The sequence below is a fragment of the Pseudorca crassidens genome, chromosome 1 (genome assembly GCF_039906515.1).
Source record: "Pseudorca crassidens isolate mPseCra1 chromosome 1, mPseCra1.hap1, whole genome shotgun sequence".
NCBI lineage: Eukaryota > Metazoa > Chordata > Mammalia > Artiodactyla > Delphinidae > Pseudorca > Pseudorca crassidens.
This window is the reverse complement of record NC_090296.1, coordinates 83,916,744-83,937,143: the sequence shown is the minus strand read 5'-3', so window position 1 is coordinate 83,937,143 and position 20,400 is coordinate 83,916,744. Positions and strand designations below refer to the sequence as shown.

The 20,400-nt window shown below is 42.5% G+C and overlaps 1 protein-coding gene across 1 annotated transcript in view; it reads left to right on the top strand.

Moving 5' to 3' along the window:
• The first annotated feature begins 1,609 nt into the window (after window positions 1-1,609).
• Window positions 1,610-20,400, top strand: part of GPR176 (G protein-coupled receptor 176) — a 91,993-nt gene continuing 73,202 nt past the window's right edge. The window contains exon 1 of the mRNA XM_067742637.1: window positions 1,610-2,762. Within this exon, the coding sequence (XP_067598738.1) occupies window positions 2,591-2,762 (172 nt within the window). The 5' untranslated portion in view covers window positions 1,610-2,590. The remainder of the gene's footprint in view (window positions 2,763-20,400) is intronic.

Sequence of the window (20,400 nt, the reverse complement as noted above, 5' to 3'; positions counted from 1 at the left end):
ATTTATCCCAATCCTTTTTAGTAGTATTGAATAGGGATGGCAGGTGACGGTGGGTAAAGGGGTATTTTTACAACTGTCACTACACAACTCATTTACACATCTTCCCTAACCTTTCCTAAGGAGTGTGCTGGATATTGCTGAATTATTATAAATTATGTTTTGTAGTGACTACAGTGTAAGGGGTTTCATCTTGAAAAATATGTTTGGACTCCCAGAACAAATTTTAACTGCTGGAAATGATTTTTTTTTTTTTTTTTTTTTTGCGGTACGCGGGCCTCTCACCGTTGCGGCCTCTCCCGTTGTGGAGCACAGGCTCCGGACGCGTAGGCTCAGCGGCCATGGCTCACGGGCCCAGCCGCTCCGCGGCATGTGGCATCATCCCGGACCAGGGCACGAACTCGCGTCCCCTTATTGTTAGGCAGACTCTCAACCACTGCGCCACCAGGGAAGCCTGACTTATTTTTTTTTGAAAATACAGTTTATCATTAATTTTCCTTCCATTTCTCTTTTTTTTTTTTGTGGTATGTGGGCCTCTCACTGTTGTGGCCTCTCCCGTTGCGGAGCACAGGCTCCGGACGCGCAGGCTCAGTGGCCATGGCTCACGTGCCCAGCCTCTCTGCGGCATGTGGGATCTTCCCAGACCGGGACACGAACCCATGTACCCTAAATTGGCAGGTGGACTCTCAACAACTGCGCCACCAGGGAAGCTCTCTTTTTCTTTTTCTTTTTGTCTCCAAAATGTTCAAAATACCTGCTTACATAGAGAATTATGTGCAGGTATTTTGAGAATCCAAAGATGTACAAGACATGGACCTTCGCCCTTTCAAGAAGAATAAGTAATAAGGGTTAATAGGGAAAGTGAAGTAGCCCTATGGTAGCACGATCAGCCTTGAGATAACCAAGAAATAACTCTGTAATTTTAATCAATTCGTAAGAGTTATTGCGGTGGGACCTAGTCCTACCCGTCCATTTGTCAAAGCCCTCTACCGTGTCCTTCACTCATTAAAAAGAAACAGTTCTCATAAGGTCAAACCAGGCAAAATTTTAGTTGTCTTTTCTTCTAATTTCTCCTGTTCTCTTTTCCCCTGATCCTCTCTCTGGATGCCATCCATACCTGTTCCTTTTCCCATTCGGCTTCTCTTTACCATTTTTTCTTGTTTACTCGCTCATCCCGGCCTCCCAACCGTTTGCATCAGCCCACAGGAAGTTGCTCCCTCCCCAACTCTTCATTCCCAGAATCCACCCAACCGGGTTGTATCGTGTACATTTTAGAAATGAGACTCAATGAAAAGGCCCAGGAAACCGGGCACTGTATTTCTAAATCCCATCTTTCTTAATTGCTTCAGCTACACCCAAGGCCCGATGGAGGAGACTGGGCTCCTTGCCCAGGTGCCAACGATGTGGAATTATCAGCCTCAGGCAGCCCCAGCTGACGAGATAAGGAGCAGTAATGACAGCGGTAAACGAGGCGAAGCCCCGGAGGAGCCGCGAGCTTCTACACCGCAGCGAGACGTGGATGCTCCGCCCCTCCCACGCTCTCCGCCCTGGCTATCACGATCGTGGTGGGAGGGGAGCAAGATGGCGCCGTCCCTCCCCGCCCACGGCAACCTGGGCGTAGGGGCGGGGCCACGCGTGTCACGTGATCGCCCCGCGGGCCGCGCGCCCTCAGCCGCCTCAAGCGCGCGCAGGCTGTTTGGCGATATCGCAGATAGTGCCTCTTCCCTTCTAGCGGTGTCTTCTTGTGTCCCCGCAAAGTCTGGAGGCTCTCTCCCTGCAGCCGAGGGCCGGAGCGGGGCCAGGAAAGGAGGCACTGGGCCGTGCAGAGGCAAAGGGTCTGCGGAACGAGGCCCGTGCATCCCGCGCCGAGGCAGGAGGTCGGAACCCCCAGCGAGGGGCTGGGCCGGAGAAGCCCTCGCGGGCGTCTTGGGGGACTATCGGGCGCTGACGGCGAGGCTATTGGGGAGGTTCGGGGCATTCCACCCTGGCCATGGGCGGCGTGGGGACCAGCAGGTCCCTTCGGGGCTCCGAGCATTTGACTTGGGCATTTTCCGGGTTTCCCATCGCCACGTAGCCTCGAAGCCAGCAGGACTGAAAAAAAGGCTGCAGTCCAATGTTCTCTTCCCTCTGAGGAGCGGGGCTGAGCCCGTCCGCCGGAGGGGACTCGAGAGGGCTGCCCCGGGGGTGGCCAGAAGCAGAGGTTGAAGAGGGCGGCGGGAGCGGAGAGCGCCCTCCTTGACCATCAAATGCCTCTCGTGTTTCTCTGTCTGCTAAGTGGGCTTGGACGCGCTGACCACGCGGGAGGAGGGACGGACGACGCTCGGCGGGCTGTGACCGTGCCGCCTTCATGTGGCTGCTGACGGAGACCCCGGAGGGAACGGGCATGGGGCGAAGCCTCGCCCTCTCCGCTCCCCGCCTCCCGGGCGCCGGGGCTGGCGATGTGGAGACGTGAGGGGACCCGCGGCTGTTCCGGGTTCTCCAGATATCCACCAGGCGCCCGCGTGTTCCTCCGCGCTCGAGGCAGGAGAGTGGCGCGGAGGTCCGAGGCGGGCGCACGGGCGGGCTAAGACGGAGCTGGAGCTCCAGCCTCGCCATGGGGCATAACGGCAGCTGGATTTCCCGAAACGCCAGCGAGCCGCGCAACGCGTCGGGCGCCGGGGCTGAGGGCGCCAACCGCAGCGCGCTCGGGGAGTTCGGCGAGGCGCAGCTGTACCGTCAGTTCACCACCACCGTGCAGGTCGTCATCTTCATAGGCTCGCTGCTCGGTAAGCCGCCCCCGGGGGCGCCTCCCGGGTGGGCTTCCCCGAGGGCGCAGGCTCGGAGAGCCGGGATCGGGGGTCGCCAGAGCCGCCGTGGGTTTCGGGGTGCGTGGCAAAAGTGCAGATAGTTGAAGGAGGTTTAAGAACGTCAGGGTATCTGCAGGGAAGTTAAGCAGGGAGGGTCGACTCCAGCCCCCAAGCTGGAAGCAGAATTCCGGTAGGGCTTGGTCCCGGCTGGAGGGTAGGTTGCCTGGTCTTGGGCCCCAGGCGGCCCTTGCGGAACGCTTAGGGATGGGCACGGGGTTGTGCCTATCACATGCCTTACCTCCCAGGTGCCAGGACGGAGCTCTGGCCCGACCTCTTGTTTACAAATAGCGAGCAATGAAGCTTCTGTTTTGTTGCTGGTGACTGATGTGTTTTGCGCTCCATCTATTCCCTGTATATAATTTTTTTTTTTTTGCGAGCCTTATTTTGCGCGTTTTTTAAATGGCTGGCTTCTTTGGAACAGCAACCTGCTGGTAAACAAACCTGTGGAGTTAAACTCTATGTTGCCTTAGATATTTTTAAACCCGTAAACAAAACAAATCCCAATCTACTTCTTTCCCTATTTTTTGTTTATTCTGAAGTACAGCATAAAAACAGGATAAAAAACACAAAATGCCACACACAAGAAATTTAGGAATACTTGTTAGGGAAAGAAAAGATCAACGAACTGAAATGAGTGGTTAGTAAAAGTGTCCACTAGTGTGAGAATTACTTGTACTTCTGGTAGCTACTCTTTATATGATAAATGATACAATGAATATAAATTCTTGTTGACATTTGTTGAACATGTTGCATATTACTTGTAAATATGTGGCTTCCTTTAAAATATGAATTCTCTGATGTGCCGTTTATAAGGATGTAAAAAGATTGTTCGTAATTATGTGCGATATTATGGCCAAGAGCAGTCCTAAAGTTTCATAGTAGGAATAGATTACTTTTTTGTAGACACCTGTGAATTATCATGGAAACGAAGATACCCGACATCAAAAAGACTATAAAACATCAACTATACTTCAATTTTAAGAAAGAGAAAAAGAAAGAATAAATAACACAATGTAATACAAAAAAGACTATGGAAGAATTGTGTTTAGAATTTTACTTTCGCAGCTTCTCTAATTGTCATCATCCTGTCCCACTCTAGCATAATATTTATCTTCCATTTTTTGTCATGAGGGCATTTTCAGGAGTTGACATCAGTGGGGCTATGTGTAGACTTGTGTGTGTATGTTACAATGTGTTTTTATGAGTGGAATGTAAATGCACATTAACAAAGCGAAAGCTTGTGTCCCAGATATTTTCAGTATTCATTTAACAAGCAAACACTGAACGCCTACTGGGTACCAGGCACAGTGCACCGTAGATTTTTTTTTTTTTTTTTTTTCCGGCATGCGGGCCTCTCACTGTTGTGGCCTCTCCCGCTGCGGAGCACAGGCTCCGGACGCACAGGCCCAGCGGCCATGGCCCACGAGCCTAGCCGCTCCACGGCATGCGGGATCCTCCTGGACCGGGGCACGAACCCATGCCCCCTGAATCTGCAGGCGGACTCTCAACCACTGTGCCACCAGGGTAGCCCTGCACGGTAGATTTTTGAGAGTTAAATTCTAGTATTGTCACATTTACTTAAAGAGTAGGTTATTGGGGAGGCAGTAGAAGTGGCTGCATTTTTATGTCTGCATTTGTTCTGCATATATATATATATATATAGAGAGAGAGAGAGTTTGGTTGTTTTGTTTTGTTTCTCCCATTGGTAACTTTAACCCTGAAGAACGATGGTGCCAGGAGAAATTTTCTCATAGTTTGACTAAAAATTTGAATACTATTGAAATAGAACAGCATGTGTATACAGGGCGGAGTAAATAGTGCACATTTAACAAATGTTCTGCTTCCCATGTACTTTCTTTTGTGGTACGCGGGCCTCCCACTGCTGTGGCCTCTCGCGTTGCGGAGCACAGGCTCCGCTCCGGACGCGCAGGCTCAGCGGCCATGGCTCACGGGCCTAGCTGCTCCGCGGCATGTGGGATCCTCCCGGACTGGGGCACGAATCCGCGTCCCGTGCATCGGCAGGCGGACTCTCAACCACTGCGACACCAGGGTAGCCCCCCATGTACTTTCAATTCTGGTAACTTGCATTGGATACAGGAATTCCTAGGTAAATCTACCCTTAATTCAACTCTTTTTCCACACAGCACTTTAATTGACACGGAAAAACTGCTTCTGTGGATGTCTTCAAAGAGGAGACTGATTTTTGCCCTTGATCTTTGGTTATGCTTGACTTGGCCTAGCGAGGATTCCCCCTTACCCATGACTTAGGCCCTCCTAAGAGACTTTCATTTGCTCCTTTTTATTTTCAGAAAAAGTATAAATATGGTTAAATTTCTAGAAATCAAAAGTCAGAGAACTTGTGCAAAATTGAAAGGCATGTCTGGTTTTCTTAAAAGCTTAACTACGTAACATTGCACTGTGCACTTGTTTCTGGTATTCTTGATTCATTGTTCTCTGAGGATTTGACCCATACAGACATATCTATGTCATCAAATCCTGGTAATGCCAGTTGAGGCTCAGAGCTTAAGTACCAAAGCCATGTGCAGCCAGTTGCAAGGCAAATAAACTTGGGAAGCCTAGTTTCATGAAGCCCAAAAATAGAGAAAAATTATCCCAGAAGAATCTAGAAGGCTGAAAAGTAAATGGAGGATGGAATAGTGTCTAGAATAGCATATGACACTGGTTTAATCTACTTGTTTCCTCTGTGCCCAAACATGGACAAATGAGTTTTTTCCCTTTACATAAATTCAAACATACTTCCCATATTCTCTACATAGAATTTTTCATTGGGATTTCCAGAGGCCTACTATTATGTGAAAATAATTTCTTTGTACTGTTGACATCTTACAGCTCTTTTTGAAAAGTGTTTTAGTGCCCTGTATGAGGGAGAATCCCCAACAACTTTTAATAACTATAATATATCCAACCATAGGGGACGTTATTTGCTGTGTTGAAAATGAACTTGAGAATTATATATAATATTGTTCAAATAATGCCTTTTGAAGGTTTGTGTGAGCTAGTGTCTCAGCCTTCTTTATGCAACATCTTGGAATATCTTCAGATATACCATAGATTTTGAAAGAGAGTCAAATAATTTAGATTGCCCTTTGATAAATATATGGCGCACACCACTTTTAGTAGTGACCAATGTGAAATCAAGGACTCAGAAAGAATTGGAACCATCATTTCCAATAAATGTTTTGCATTTTACTCCTCAGAGTTGATCTTTCTCTTTCTTTTTCCCCACTGCCTTTGGATTCACAATCCAAGTGCCTGGAAAGCTGGACCCCTCTCTGGTGCTTTGACTTGAAAAAGGTCAGTGGTTGTGACCTAGTCTGTTACCTCTAAGCTCCTTCTGGACAAATTGCCTGTTATCTGTTATTATCATCATTGGAGGCATTTAGGAGATTTTTATAAATGCATTTCCTCTTATTTAAAGAAAATCAGCACTGTAGACAACAGCCAAGAAGTATGTCTCCTACCCTGAAATTTATTTTAAAATAGAGAAATCGGCCTGCCTTCCTCTTGCCAAACCACTGTATGTATGGTCTCTGTGTTTAACCTGTGTCCCCTTTCCTTAGCAATAGTCTGTAGTGAACCTTTGGGAAGTTGATGACCCCAAGTAAAGGTCCAAGTTGTCTGTTGTCTGATTCCTTGAGGTGGTTATTGAAGTAATCATTTCAGAGGAAAGGGGGGGGGCGGTTACTTGTTGAATTGATTTCACAGGTGATATGGAGAAACACCATTTTTGCTCATGGTAGTCTATAATATTTCAGCTAAGTTATATTGGGCACCAGCAGTGTTCATGGTACTTGTTTGACAGAGAAATATACTTGTGCTTTTGATACTAGTTGAAATTAACCAGATAAGAGCTGGATAATTCTTGGAGTTCCTTAGTTAAATGTTTGATAGAAACAATGTTACTACCAGTTTGTGCTCATAATGCATAATTACTAGGATGTTTTTCATAATTATATAAATAATATGTTAGCTATAATTATAGCCAATAGTAATGTAATGTCAACAGTCTATATATATATATATAACAATATATGATAACAAATATATTGGCCATAATTATAGCCAATGATAATGTAACTATCAACAGCCTTATTATACCTGCTTTTTCTGTTTCTGGTGTGCCTAGAAATGTAGTAGACTACATCAAGAATAAGGTGTCCTGAATTGACCTAAGGAGTTTGAAATGGTGAGGTCAATAGTTATCAGCCTGAGTAGATGAACTCCTAATATACTGACTCAAACTGCCTCATGTTGCCATTGATTTCCATATGCTGTATGCATTCTGCCACCCCACTGTTTTGTAATGTAATACGTTAAGCACAGGAAAGCAGTCTGGCCTCCATGTGAATGAAATACTTTTGGTAACCCTTTGCTTCTCCTTTCTAGGCCTTCAATGGACAGCTTCTACTTTCCAATTCTTCTGGAAATTAAATTCTATGAAAACTTAAAAAACTTTATCAAGATTAAAATTCATATATTACACATTTCAGCCAATTATAGTATACAGGTCAATGGTTTTTAATATATTCACAGAATTATGTAACCATCACCACTATGGAATCCCAGGAAATTTTTATCACCCCCTCCAAAGAAATCACATTCACATTAGTAGTTGCTTCTCATTTTCCCTAAGTACCCTGAGCCCCAGCCAACCACTAATCTACTTTCTGTCTCAGTGGATTTGCCTCTACTGGACATTTCTTATGTATGGAGTCATAAAATCAGTGGTTCTTTGTAATTGGCTTCTTTCACTTAGCATAATGTTTTCAAGGTTCATTCATGTTGTAGCAGATACTTCATTCCTTTTCTGAGGCTGAATAATATTCCATTGTATGGATATACCACCTTTTCTTTATCCATTCACCAATTGATGGACATTTGGGTTGTTTCCAGTTTTTGGCTGTTATTACTAATGCTGCTCTGAACATTTGTGTAGTTTTTGTGTAGACATAATATTTTCAGTTCTCTTGGGTATTTAGCAAGAGTGAAACTTCTGGGTCATATGGTAACTGTAAGTTTATCCTTTTTTAGGAACTGCCAGACTGCTTTCCAAAGTGGCTGTGTCATTTTCTATTGCTACCAACACTGTATCAGGGTTCTAATTTCTCCACATCCTTGCCAACGTTTGTTATTATTTGTCTTTTTGGTTATAGCCATCTTAGTGGGTGTTAAGTGGTGTCTCATTGTGGTTTTGATTTGCATTTTCCTAGTGACTAATGATGTTGAGCATCTTTTCATGCTCTTATTGGCCATTTGCATATCTTCTTTGGAAAAATGTTTGTTTAGATCTTTTGCCCATTTTTAACTTGGGTTGTCTTCCTGTCAGTGAGTTGTAAGAGTTCCTTCTACAGCTGACCCTTCAGCAATGCGGGGGATAGGGCCATCGACCTTTGGGCAGTCAAAAATCCAAGCATAACTTTAGTCAGCCCTCTGTATTCATGGTTCCAGCATCCGTAGAATTAACCAACCATGGATCATGTAGTACTGTAGTACGTATTTAGTGTAAAAAAAATCTGCATATAAGTGGGCCCACGTAGTTCACACCTGTGTTGTTCAAGGGTCAGCTGTGTATTCTGGGTACTAGACCCTTATTGATACATGATTTGCAAGTATTTTCTCCCATTTTGTGGGTTGTCTTTTCATTTTCTCACTGGTATCCTTTGAGGCACAAAAGTTTTAAATTCTGACGAAGTCCAATTTATCTAAAATTTTTTGCTGTTGCTTGTGCTTTTGGTTTCATTTCTAAGACACCATTGCCTAATCAAAAGTCATGAATATTTACTCTTATGCTTTCTTCTAAGTGATTTACAGTTTTAGCTCTTACATTTAGGTCTTTGGTCCATGTACATTAATTTTTGTACATACTGTGAACTAGGTGTCCCAACACCATTTGTTGAAAAGATGCTTCTTTTCCCATCGAATTGTCTTGGCACTCTTGTTGATACTGTGAAAACTTTTGTTACCATTGTCCCACTGAAGGATTTTCATAAACCTTTGACAAGGAATAAGTAAGAGGAAAATAAATATTTTCCCCCACTGGCAATTTACTTTATGTGCTGTAAAAACATGATCTAGAGACTTCTCTGATGGTCCAGTGGTTAAGACTCTGTGCTTCCAATGCAGGGGGCACGGGTGGCATCCCTGTTCAGGGAACTGAGATCCCACATGCCATGCAGCGTGGCCAAAAAAAGAAAAAAAAAACAAAACCAAAATCTAGAAACAGACTTTCCCAGAGGCAGGGAGATGAATGACCTATCCAGTGTATTAATAGAGACATACTTAAATATAATCAGTTAATTGCTTTTTTCTGTGTTTCCTGGATTCTTCTACCTAGTCTATCAATTAGACCCCTTTCATGTGTGCTAATGTGCCTTGTCTCTGTTAGGGCTCAGTCATTTGTAACTGCTAGGATGTTAGTAAATGATCTGGCTACATCATAACTCTGCTACACTGCTGTCATCTAAAGCAGCTAACTCCAAGAATAATTGCAACAATTTCACCTTTACAAAGGTTTCTACAACAATGAGCTCATTGGAGCAGAAAGACTAAAGTTTGGTCCACTGTTTTTTCTTTTATCTGATCCTGTTTCGTTCTGGACCTCAGTCTGTGGTCACGTGCTAAGGAAATACAGAACTCCTTTGTTTAGGATTAGAAATGTAACCCTCTCCAATCAGAGCAGTGTTTATATAATGTTATAATATTCTTTTACAGGTATACCTTGTTTTATTGTGCTTCACTTTATTATGCTTCAAAGATAATAGAGTTTTTTTAACAAACTGAAGGTTGTGGTAACCCTGTGTTGAGCAAGTCTTTTGGTTCCATTTTTCCAATTGCATTTGTTCACTTTGTGTTTGTGTGTTACATTTTGGTAATTCTTACAATATTTCAAACTTTCTCACTATTATTATAATATTTGTTATGGTGATCAGTGATCTTTGATGTTACTGTTTTAATTGTTTGCAGATGCTACGAACTGTGCCCATGTAAGTCTGCAAACTTAATCCATAATGTTGTGTGTGTCCTGACCAATATACTGCCTGGCCATTCCCGTCTCCCCCCCTCTCCTCGGGCCTCCCTATTCCCTGAGACACAGCAATACTGAAATTAGGCCAGTTAATAATCCTGCATTGGCCTCTAAGTGCTCCAGTGAAAGGAAGAGTTGCATGTGTCTCACTTTAAATCAAAAGCTAGATGATTAAGCTCAGTGAGGAAGGCATGCCGAATGTTGAAATAGGCCAAAAAAAAAAAAAAGCCTCTTGTGCCAAACAGTTAGCCAAGTTGTAAATGCAAAGGAAAAGTTTTTGAAGGAAATTAGAAGTGCTACTCCAGTGAACACACAAATGATAAGAAAGAGAAGCAGCCTTATTGCTGATATGGAGAAAGTTTTGTTTGGATAGACGATCTTACCAGCCACAACATTCTCTTAAGCCAAAGCCTAAGCCAGAGCAAGACCCTAACTTTATTCAATTCTGTGAAGGCTGAGAGAGGTAAGGTAGCTGCAGAAGAAAAGTTTGAAGCCAGCAGAGGTTGGTTCATGAGGTTTAAGGAAAGAAGCCATCTCTATAACATAAAAGTGCAAGGCGAAGCAGCAAGTGCTGATGTAGAAGCTGCAGTAAGTTATGCGGAAAATCTAGCTAAGATAATGAATGAAAGTGGCTACACTAAACTACAGATTTTCAATGTAGAAAAAACAGCCTTTGGTTGGAAGAAGATGCCATCTAGGAGTTTCACAGCTAGAGAGAAGTCAATGCCTGGCTTCAAGCTTCAAAGAACAGGCTGACTCTCTTGTTAGGAGTTAATACAGCTGATGACTTGAAGTTGAAGCCAATACTCATTTACCATTCTGAAAATCCTAGAGCCCTTAGGAATTATGCCAAATCTATTCTACCTGTGCTCTGTAAATGGAACAACAAATCCTGAATGACAGCACATCTATTTACAACATGGTTTACTGAATATTTGTTTTTGGGGGGGAGCTATCTTTTTATTTTATTTTTTAAATTTTTATTGGAGTATAATTGCTTTACAATGTTGTGTTAGTTTCTGCTGTACAATAAAGTGAAGCAGCTATAATTTACTGAATAGTTTAAGCCCACTGTTGAGATCTACTGCTCAGAAGAAAAGATTCCTTTTAAAATATTACTGCTCATTGACAGTGAGCTCTTGGGCACCTAGTCGCCCAAGAGCTCTGTTGGAGATGTACAATGAGATTCATGTTGTTTTCATGCCTGCAAACACAACATCCATTCTGCAGCCCATGGATCAAGAAGTACTTTAGACTTTCAAGTCTTATTCTTTAAGAAATACATTTTGTAGTGTTATAGCTGCCATGGATTGTGATTCCTCTGATGGCTCTGGGCAAAGTAAATTGAAACCTCCTGGAAAGGATTCACCATTCTAGATGCCATTAAGAACATTTGTGATTAATGAGAAGTCAAAATAACAACAATTAACAGAAGTTTAGAAGGAGTTGATTCCAAGCCTCATGGATGGCTTTGAGGGGTTCAAGACTTCAGTGGAGGAAGTGATCGCATTTGTGGTGGAAATAGCAAGAGAACTAGAATTAGAAGTGGAGCCTGAAGATGTGATTGAATTGCTGCAATCTCATGATAAAACTTTAATGAATGAAGAGTTGCTTCTTATGTATGAGCAAAGAAAGTGGTTACCTGAGATGGAAGTTACTCCTGCTGAAGATTCTAGGAAGACTTTTGAAATGACAACAAAGGATTTAGAATATCACACAAATTTAGTTGATAAAGCAGTGGCAGGGTTTGGGAGGATTGATTCCAGTTTTGAAAGAAGTTCTGTGGGTAAAATCCTATCAAATGGTATTATTACGTGCTACAGAGAACTCATTCATGAAAGGAAGAGTCAATCGATGCGGCCAACTTCACTGTTGTCTTGTTTTAAGAAACTGCTGCAGCCCCCCCAGCCTTCAGCAACCACCACCCTGATCAGTCAGCAGCCATCGACGTGGAGGCAAGACCCTCACCAGCAAAAAGATTATGGCTTGCTGAAGGCTCAGGTGATGGTTAGAATTTTTTAGCAATAAAGTATTTTTTTAATATATCTGAACACCTATTAAATAGATTTTCTCTTTTAGACACTATTTTACAAACACCATTAGGTATAATTAGTAAAGTAGTATGAACAATAAAGTTTGTAGATATTTTTTGGGGGGGTTTTTTTTTTTTTTTTTTTTGTGGTACACGGGCCTCTCACTGCTGCGGCCTCTCCCGTTGCGGAGCACAGGCTCCGGACGCGCAGGCTCAGCGGCCATGGCTCACGGGCCCGGCTGCTCCGCGGCATGTGGGATCTTCCCGGACCGGGGCACGAACCCGCGTCCCCTGCATCGGCAGGCGGACTCTCAACCACTGCGCCACCAGCGAAGCCCCGTTTGTAGATATTTTTAAAGAGTTTGGAATAAAATGTACCCATTGAAAAATTTTGAAATATGGCAATAAAGTATTTTTTAAATTAAGGTATGTACATTGTTTTTCTAGACATGCTATTGCACACTTCATAGTCTACAGTATAGTATAAACATAACTTTTATATGTACTGGGAAACCAAAAAATCCATGTGACTCGCTTTACTGCAGTATTCCCTTGATTGCATTGGCCCAGAACTGAACCCACAGTATCTCTGGGGTATGTCTGCATATGTTGACAGTTAAGGTATAGTAGAACATTTTTGATGCTGGTAGACAAAGCAACTAATTTATTGTTTGGAATTTTCATCTTTAATTAAATTTTTTTTTTTTTTGGTCCTAAAGTCTCAACTCCAAATATTCACGGTTCTACAAGAAATATCCTTTTTACTGGGTGGAATTTTTTAGGAAGGGAGGAAATTTGTTTCAAAATGGGAACAAACAGATGTGGCTTTGTTTTTCTCGGGTGTCCAAGTCTCTGAAATTATCTCTTCTGCAGAGTTTGCCAAAGAGTTTCTCTACGTGTCATTTTTCTGAACACACCATTTAGATTGGTTGTGACTGGAAGCTATTGTGAAAACCATTTTATTGTCGAGGAACTTCCAGATTGGCTGGGCGGAAAGTCTTTATCAGTCATAAAGTGTAAAAACTTAGAGGAATTTTTGGCTAGGCTGAAAGGCATGAGTGACTCTAGGTGAAATTTAGAAGTAAGGATTTACCCTAGGCAAAACTAAAAAGTAAGAAAACTATCTTCGGAGAATCAACACCCATTTTCAGAGTTTTAATGTTCTCGTATTCACTCCATCTCTTTTCAGATACCTCTTGGTTTCTTCTTGTCCTTGTGGGTGCCCAGTGACCTTGTCCTGAATTACTTACTTGTCCTCTCTCTTCCAAACTTAACAGAAATTGAATTCCATTCCTTCATGGTGGCATGCTAAATAAATAAACCACTTTCGATGTACATGTTAACAGATGTTATTGCATTAATACATTGACCATTAAGTGTACTTTAAAAAAAAGAAGTTTACTATCTTAAGCAAAAAGGGTGACTAAGTTGAGCATTTCATATATTTGACAGGTGTTGAGGAGAAATGGGTGGAGTGGATCTTTTTGGAGCCTCTAGTGACATTATCATATAGGCAAGCCTGTTATTGCATGTAGGGCATTTAGAAAAGTTGAGGGTATAAGCATACACCTGGCATGTAAAGGAGCAGGAGGGTATCAGTTGATACTAGTGTCTTATTCTTTTTTTTTATAGTTTTAATTCCCTCTTTTATAATTTAAAATGTATTATTTCAGATCGTTATCTTGGGATGCTTATTGTGTCTGCTGATTCTCTCTTATGGTGGATCATTTCCTTGAATGTTTGTAAGTTTTTGATTGTGAGTCCATCTCCTTTTTCTGAAAGGGACTGTGAGGTCTTGGCTGCAGAAGTGGCCTCCAGAACAGTCTCACGTTTGCTCCTACCAGGTGTTAACAGGGTTGTCACTAGCCCAAGATCTCAACCACAGGAACAGGCACATTTCCTTGCCATCTCTCTGAGGTAGAGGATACAGTTTTCACTCTCTCTTTCACTGAGGTGGCCACTCTTTGAGGATTCTGGATTTATGCAGGGCTTTCCATTCCAGCTACCTGCTTCAGGGGGGTCCAGGCTCATTCAGTCTGTGTGTGGGTGTTGAAACCCAAAGTTAGCTGTGAGGGCCTAGTTCCTGGTCTGAAAATCACTCCTCAGTGCAAGCTCTCAGGTCTCTCTTTTAGGCAACTGGGGATTTCCTTTTATTTCTTATAAACTCAGCTATGAACTTAAAGATGTCTTTTGTTTTATCCAGCACTTCTAGTTGTTTGTAGCAGTGTTCTAAGTTCTGCCACGTTGCCAGAATCGGAAGTAGGCGAATAAGCAAAACATATTAAAAAGAAGGTGGGATGATTGCTAGATTTGATTCTAGGAGATATGCCACCATCAAATGGGGTGGTGGCATCAGGTCAGAATAAGAATACCTTGAAAGATTAAGGAAAATAAGTTAGAAAGTGGATGAGGGAAGTGAGCTCAAGTAAGTTTAGGAATCTAGACTAATGAACATTAAGAGTATGTCAGCCATAAAAAGGAATGAAATTGGGTCATTTGTAGAGACGTGGATGGATCTAGAGACTGTCTTACAGAGTGAAGTAAGTCAGAAAGAGAAGAACAAATATTGTATATTAACGCATATATGTGGAACCTAGAAAAATGGTACAGATGAACCAGTTTGCAGGGCAGAAATAGAGACACAGATGTAGAGAACAAACGTATGGCTACCAAGGGGGGAAAGTGGCAGGGGGAGGGTAGTGGTGGGATGAATTGGGAGATTGGGATTGACATATATACACTAATATGTATAAAATAGGTAATAAAAACCTGCTGTATAAAAAAATAAATAAAATTCAAAAAAATGCAAGTAAGACTAGAGAAAAATATAACAAAATATTAATAATGTAGATGGGCTTTATGGGTAAATGAACATGTACTATATTCATATTCATAATAAAAAATAAAATGAGATAATGTATGTAAAAAATAAGAACATTAAGAATATGTATATTTGTTTATATATTGCTGATATTTGACCATTTCAAACATTTGACCTTTTTTTTTTTTACTACAACTTCATATGGTTCAAACTGAGTTGTTTTTGTTTAAACATTTGGGTCAACATAAATTAGGGTTAATAGCATATTTTTAAAAATTTATTTATGGAAGAGCTACCTGATTACAAAATATTAGAATAGAATATTTATGATATACAAATTCAAGTTGGATATGAAGAATGGAATCCCTGTTTTGCGGGCGGGGGGTTACCTGGGGAGTGTAAAGCAGTCTAAAGTTAAGTGGGAGATTTTGAAAGAAGAGTGTTGAAACCCATGTATATTAAAATACCTGTTTCTGATAAACAGTGTGGGACTTCCGTAAATTTTTATTGAATGGATGAGTGAGTAAAATTTGTGTTTTTGTTATTTTACACTCATAAAACATTAAAATTTTTTCTCTTTCCTTGTAATCCCATAGTTCCTGGGTGTCTGAGAATGTAGCTCCTAGGTTAAATGCAGAACCCACAACTTTGAGGGTTAATAGGATAGAGGTTGGGGGCACACTTGGGATTTTTAACCAAAATAGTCTTAAACCTAGTTTTAACCATTATACTTGAACTAGTGCTATACCTGTTGTGTAACTGACTATGTCCTGGATGACTCCTTTTCCTAGACTTAGGTCAATTAGTAATTGCAGGACTTAATTAATTATGCAGTCTTTTTTGTTTTGTTTTTGCGGTACGCGGGCCTCTCACTGTGTGGCTTCTCCCATTGTGGCGCACAGGCTCCGGACGCTCAGGCTCAGCGGCCATGGCTCACGGGCCCAGCCGCTCCGCGGCATGTGGCATCTTCCCGGACCGGGGCACGAACCCGTGTCCCCTACATTGGCAGGCGGACTCTCAACCACTGCGCCACCAGGGAAGCCCAATTATGCAGTTTTGATTTGTGTTAGTTTAATTCTACTAAAATTCTACCATGAGGCTAGGGCATTATAAAGGATTACTGACAAAGGGAAAATAAGCAAAATAAAGCTTCCTTTAACACACTGTAAGGCATGGACAAGACTGAATAAGCCAAGGGTGTAGCCCTGAACCCTCTTAATTAACATCCCCCTCCCTCCAATATGTACACACACACACACACACACACACACACACACACGATTTCTTTCAGGAGGCCTCTAGAACCAAAAACTCTTGAATGTTCCTGTTCAGGAATTTTGTTGTTTTCTTTTGCTTTTGCATTTACAAGCAGTTTCCAGGGAAATGCCTTCAAATGGACTCAAGCAATATTTTCATTGGTGGCCACACTTGATTCTGAGGAATCTTGGAAACTTCTTTTGGGCCTACGTTGAAAACTTGCTTCACCAAATCTGAGACACCTGAAAAACTTTCAGGTTAATTTGAACCACTAATGTCTAGGCACCTTAGCACTTAAAATAAATTTCTAGTAATGGTTTAACATCAGTTTTAGAACTCATTTTTTTAAAAAAAATTATTATTTCTGATGAAAGGTTTCTCCTGAGGGGCAAAATTACAGAGGTAGAGGCAAAGCATGAAACCTATAAGGTTTCTCTTTTGGGCTTCTCTTTCTTCTTTTTTTTTTTTTTTTGAGAGGTTTTAAAAATGCAGAAAAAATATTAACAAATTACAAGCCCACCTTCAGAAATAACAAATGGCAACATTTTGTCATATTTGTTTCCTATATTTTTTATTTTATAAAAATAAAATGTTATAGGTGCATTTGAATCTCCCCTCGTGCCTCTCCCTAGTCCAGTTGCCTCCTTCTCTTCCAGCGCTGATGGCTACACTGAATTGGGTATCTAGTGTAAACTTCCTCCCTGTCTGTGTCCTGGTGGTGCTGCCTGATGCTGGCCTGCAATCAGGTTTTTGCCAGTTGATGCTTAGTCGGCACCTGTGGCAGGGATAGATGACTCTGTGTGCATTGTTGATTTCCAAGTAATGGTCACCTTATCTAGGAAGACAATATATGTGGGCAGTTTAGGACCTTCATAGAGGGTCTTTAATAGGGAAAGACAAGGAGGGTTTTGCTAATGGGAGATGGATGCTTCCTGTGCAATGCAGGTACCCTTGACTCACCTGCCAAATGGTAACTACCAATCAGAATACTGCTTTAGCCTTACCTTTACACTGGGTTTTGTAGTTTATAACAATACCACATTATTCCGGTCAATCATAATATGAATTATGAAATAATGTAGGCACAAATTTTGCGTTTTTATTTTCTCAACGCATCCTTTCCCTCTTAACAGCACTGCCCTCCCTCAACAACTCATGTTCATACACTGGGGAGCCTCCCTTCCAGTATTTATCAGGGCTCTTAATTGCAAACAACAGAGCCTATTGTCAAAAGAAGACAGCTATAAAAGCATTCAGGAAAGGAAAACATTTTATTTACAAAGACGGATTGCAAGGGAGTTCAGGTTTTTGAAGGAGTGGCTTGACAAATGAAATATACAACAAACAGTTATTTTAAAAGAAAGCAACCACAAGATGACCACATTTACAGTTCCTATGTTCAGTGTTGGGGAAAAAAGCAGTTATCTCACGTGAGTGTTGTAACCTCAAAGATAGTGTCATGTCTTTGGATGGCAGCACTGTAAAAGTCAAAGTTGCAATACAATAAAGTTGTTTTTATCAGGAGTCAGTAAGTTACAGGAAAGGTTCATTATTTCAGTTATTTTGGGGACCAGAGCTAGATAGTGTGATCCTGTGTCTTTTTACTGTTTTTATTTTGGGGGAGGGGTGGGGCTCAGGGAGCAGGTGTATGTTTGTTTTCTCCTGACCAGGGAACCTAAAGTGCACGTTTTTGCATAATGTAGCAGGGCAAGGTGCTTTACTTCTACACCAAACTAGCCAGTTGATGAAGAAAGAAATTTCTTTCAGGGTATTAGGTTGCTTACAGAATTTATGGGATTCAGGGAACCAAGCCTGTATGCTACAGAGCTAGGGGCACAGTTAGGAAATATGCACAGCCATACCACTAGTTCTAGCAGAAATGAAGCTGTTGTCATGTACCACCAGTGATGTAGGGATTAGACTCTAGAACCCTACGACATAGCTGGCCCCGAAGAACAAAAGCTATCTGTAATCCTCCTGTACTTACGAGAAAACTTGATGACTGCACCAGCCACCACCTCACATTAATCATGCCTGCTTTTCTCGGGAACATGTGCTGGGCAGAACTTGGATATAAGCCTGCGCTCTAACTGCAAGACAGTCTGCGAAGTAGTAATTTTAGCTTTCTAGCCTTTGTAGCAGAGGGTAGCAGATGGTTGGAGGATTATGGAATGAATATTTAGTGAACCAAACTGTAGTATTTACTGCTTTCTACTTTGTGTGGTTCCTTATATGACTGCCCCTCACAATACTCTGCTTAGCCCCACACCTACCCTGGGAGGTAGTGGTGGGCACATGACCCAGGCCTTGCTGGTCCCAGGATCCTATTTACCTGTTTTCAGTGATTAGTCCAGGAATGGGTCGTGGGAATCTAAGCTTGGTCAAAGCCCTTGATATAGAGATGCTGGTAGAGAAGCCCTCTTTTTCAAAGGGGCTGCTAAGCAGGGATAAAGGAAGCCCAGAACCATCTGGTCAGTAGAGAATGAGGGCAGAGGTGAGGGTGAGAGGAGGGTGAAGGGTGGAGGGAGACAGAGAAAGTATTCTGATGATACTGTGTGAGTCCCTCGAGGTCCTGAACCTGTGTTCTCCAATTACATGAAGCAAAAAAACCCAACATCTCCCTTTTTGCTTAAACTTTCGTGAGTTGGCTTCCTGTCACGCACAGCAGAAATATCCTGACTAATTTCTATAGTATTGTTGTCACCATATCCTGCATTTGTGTAAACATGTTCAGAGGGGGAGTGACTTGCTCGTGAGCACACTCCCACAGCCAGGCAGGGCCTGATGCCGTGAACGTCTGATCCCCAGGAAAGAAGAGTGGCCGAAACCCAGAGCCCTGAGTTGACCAGGAACCAGAGACGGGCTGGCAGCTGGAGAGATGCTCATGGACACTGAGGGTGACTATAAGTCTGGCAGTGCAAGAGGTCAGGAGTGGAAAGTCGTCCAGGAACGTAGAGGAGGCTGGAAGCTGCATGTGCACGTGCAAGGGCAGAAGCCCAGAGGAGACTCTACTGGACCAGGAAATCAGTGACATTGGTCCTGAATCAGCACAGAGCTTCTGATGCTTTTTCTCTCTCAGTTAAACATTGTTTAAAAAAAATGAAGTTACTTACACATAAATAGTTATTAACAGTTAATTAATATAAAAATTTAGAGACCAGAAAAAAAAATCTATCTGTGTTAGAAAAAGGGAAAACTGCCATTGTTAGATGCAGCGTCCCAGGAGATGATGAGCTCACCAGACTCTGGGTCATAAGCTGGCTTCTGTTTCCAGAGTGTTTATAGAGCTTCTGGGGAGGTCAGCGGGCAAGGCTGTGGCTGAGTCCTGGGAAACACAACCCTTATCACAGTCAGTTGTGGGGTGTGGATGACGTCCACAGACGCCTGGCAGGTATATGGTTGGGGAAATGAGCTGCTCCCCGTTTTCTGCTTTGAATTTCACCATGGCCAGTGTCCAGCTCTCAGGATGGTTGAAGCAGATCACTTCTGTGAGGGGTGAAATGCATATCCTCAGTTGATCCAAGCCCAGGGCATGGGTGGGACAGCAGGAGATTTGTCAGCACAAAGTCCAGGCGTTCAAGTGCAGGGAAGAACCTGGGCCAGACTCATGTGGGCATTGTCAAGTTAAACAAACAATTCATAAGTTCGTTCTGGAAGTCTGTGAGTCTGTTTCTGTTTTGTAAATAAGCTCATTAGTATCATTTTTTTAGACTCTGTATGTAAGCTATATCATATGATTTTTGTCTTTGTCTGCCTTACTTCACTTCGTATGATAATCTCCAGGTCTATCCATGTCATTGCAAATGGCATTATTTCATTCTTTTTTTAAATAAATAAATAAATTATTTATTTATTTATTTATTTATGGCTGTGTTGGGTCTTTGTTGCTGCACATGGGCTTTCTCTAGTTGTGGCGAGTGGGGGCTACTTTTCGTTGTGGAGCACGGGCCTCTCACTGCGGTGCCCTCTCCCGCCGCGGAGCACGGGCTCCAGGCGTGCGGGCCCCAGCAGCTGTGGCTTCTGGGATCCAGAGCACAGTCTCAGCAGCTGCGGCACATGGGCTCAGCTACTCTGAAGCATGTAGGACCCTCCTGGACCAGGGCTCGAACCCGTGTCCCCTGCATTGGCAGGCAGATTCTCAACCACTGCACCACCAGGGAAGCCCTATTTCATTCTTTTTAATGGCTGAGTAATATTCCATTGTATGTATGTACCACATCTTCTTTATCCATTCATCTGTTGATGGACATTTAGGTTGCTTCCATGTCTTGGCTATTGTAAACAGTGCTGCAGTGAACATTGGGGTGCATGTATCCTTTCAAATCATGTTTTTTCCCCAGAAATACGCCCAGGAGTGGGATTGCTGGATCATATGGTAGCTCTATTTTTAGTTTTTAAAGGA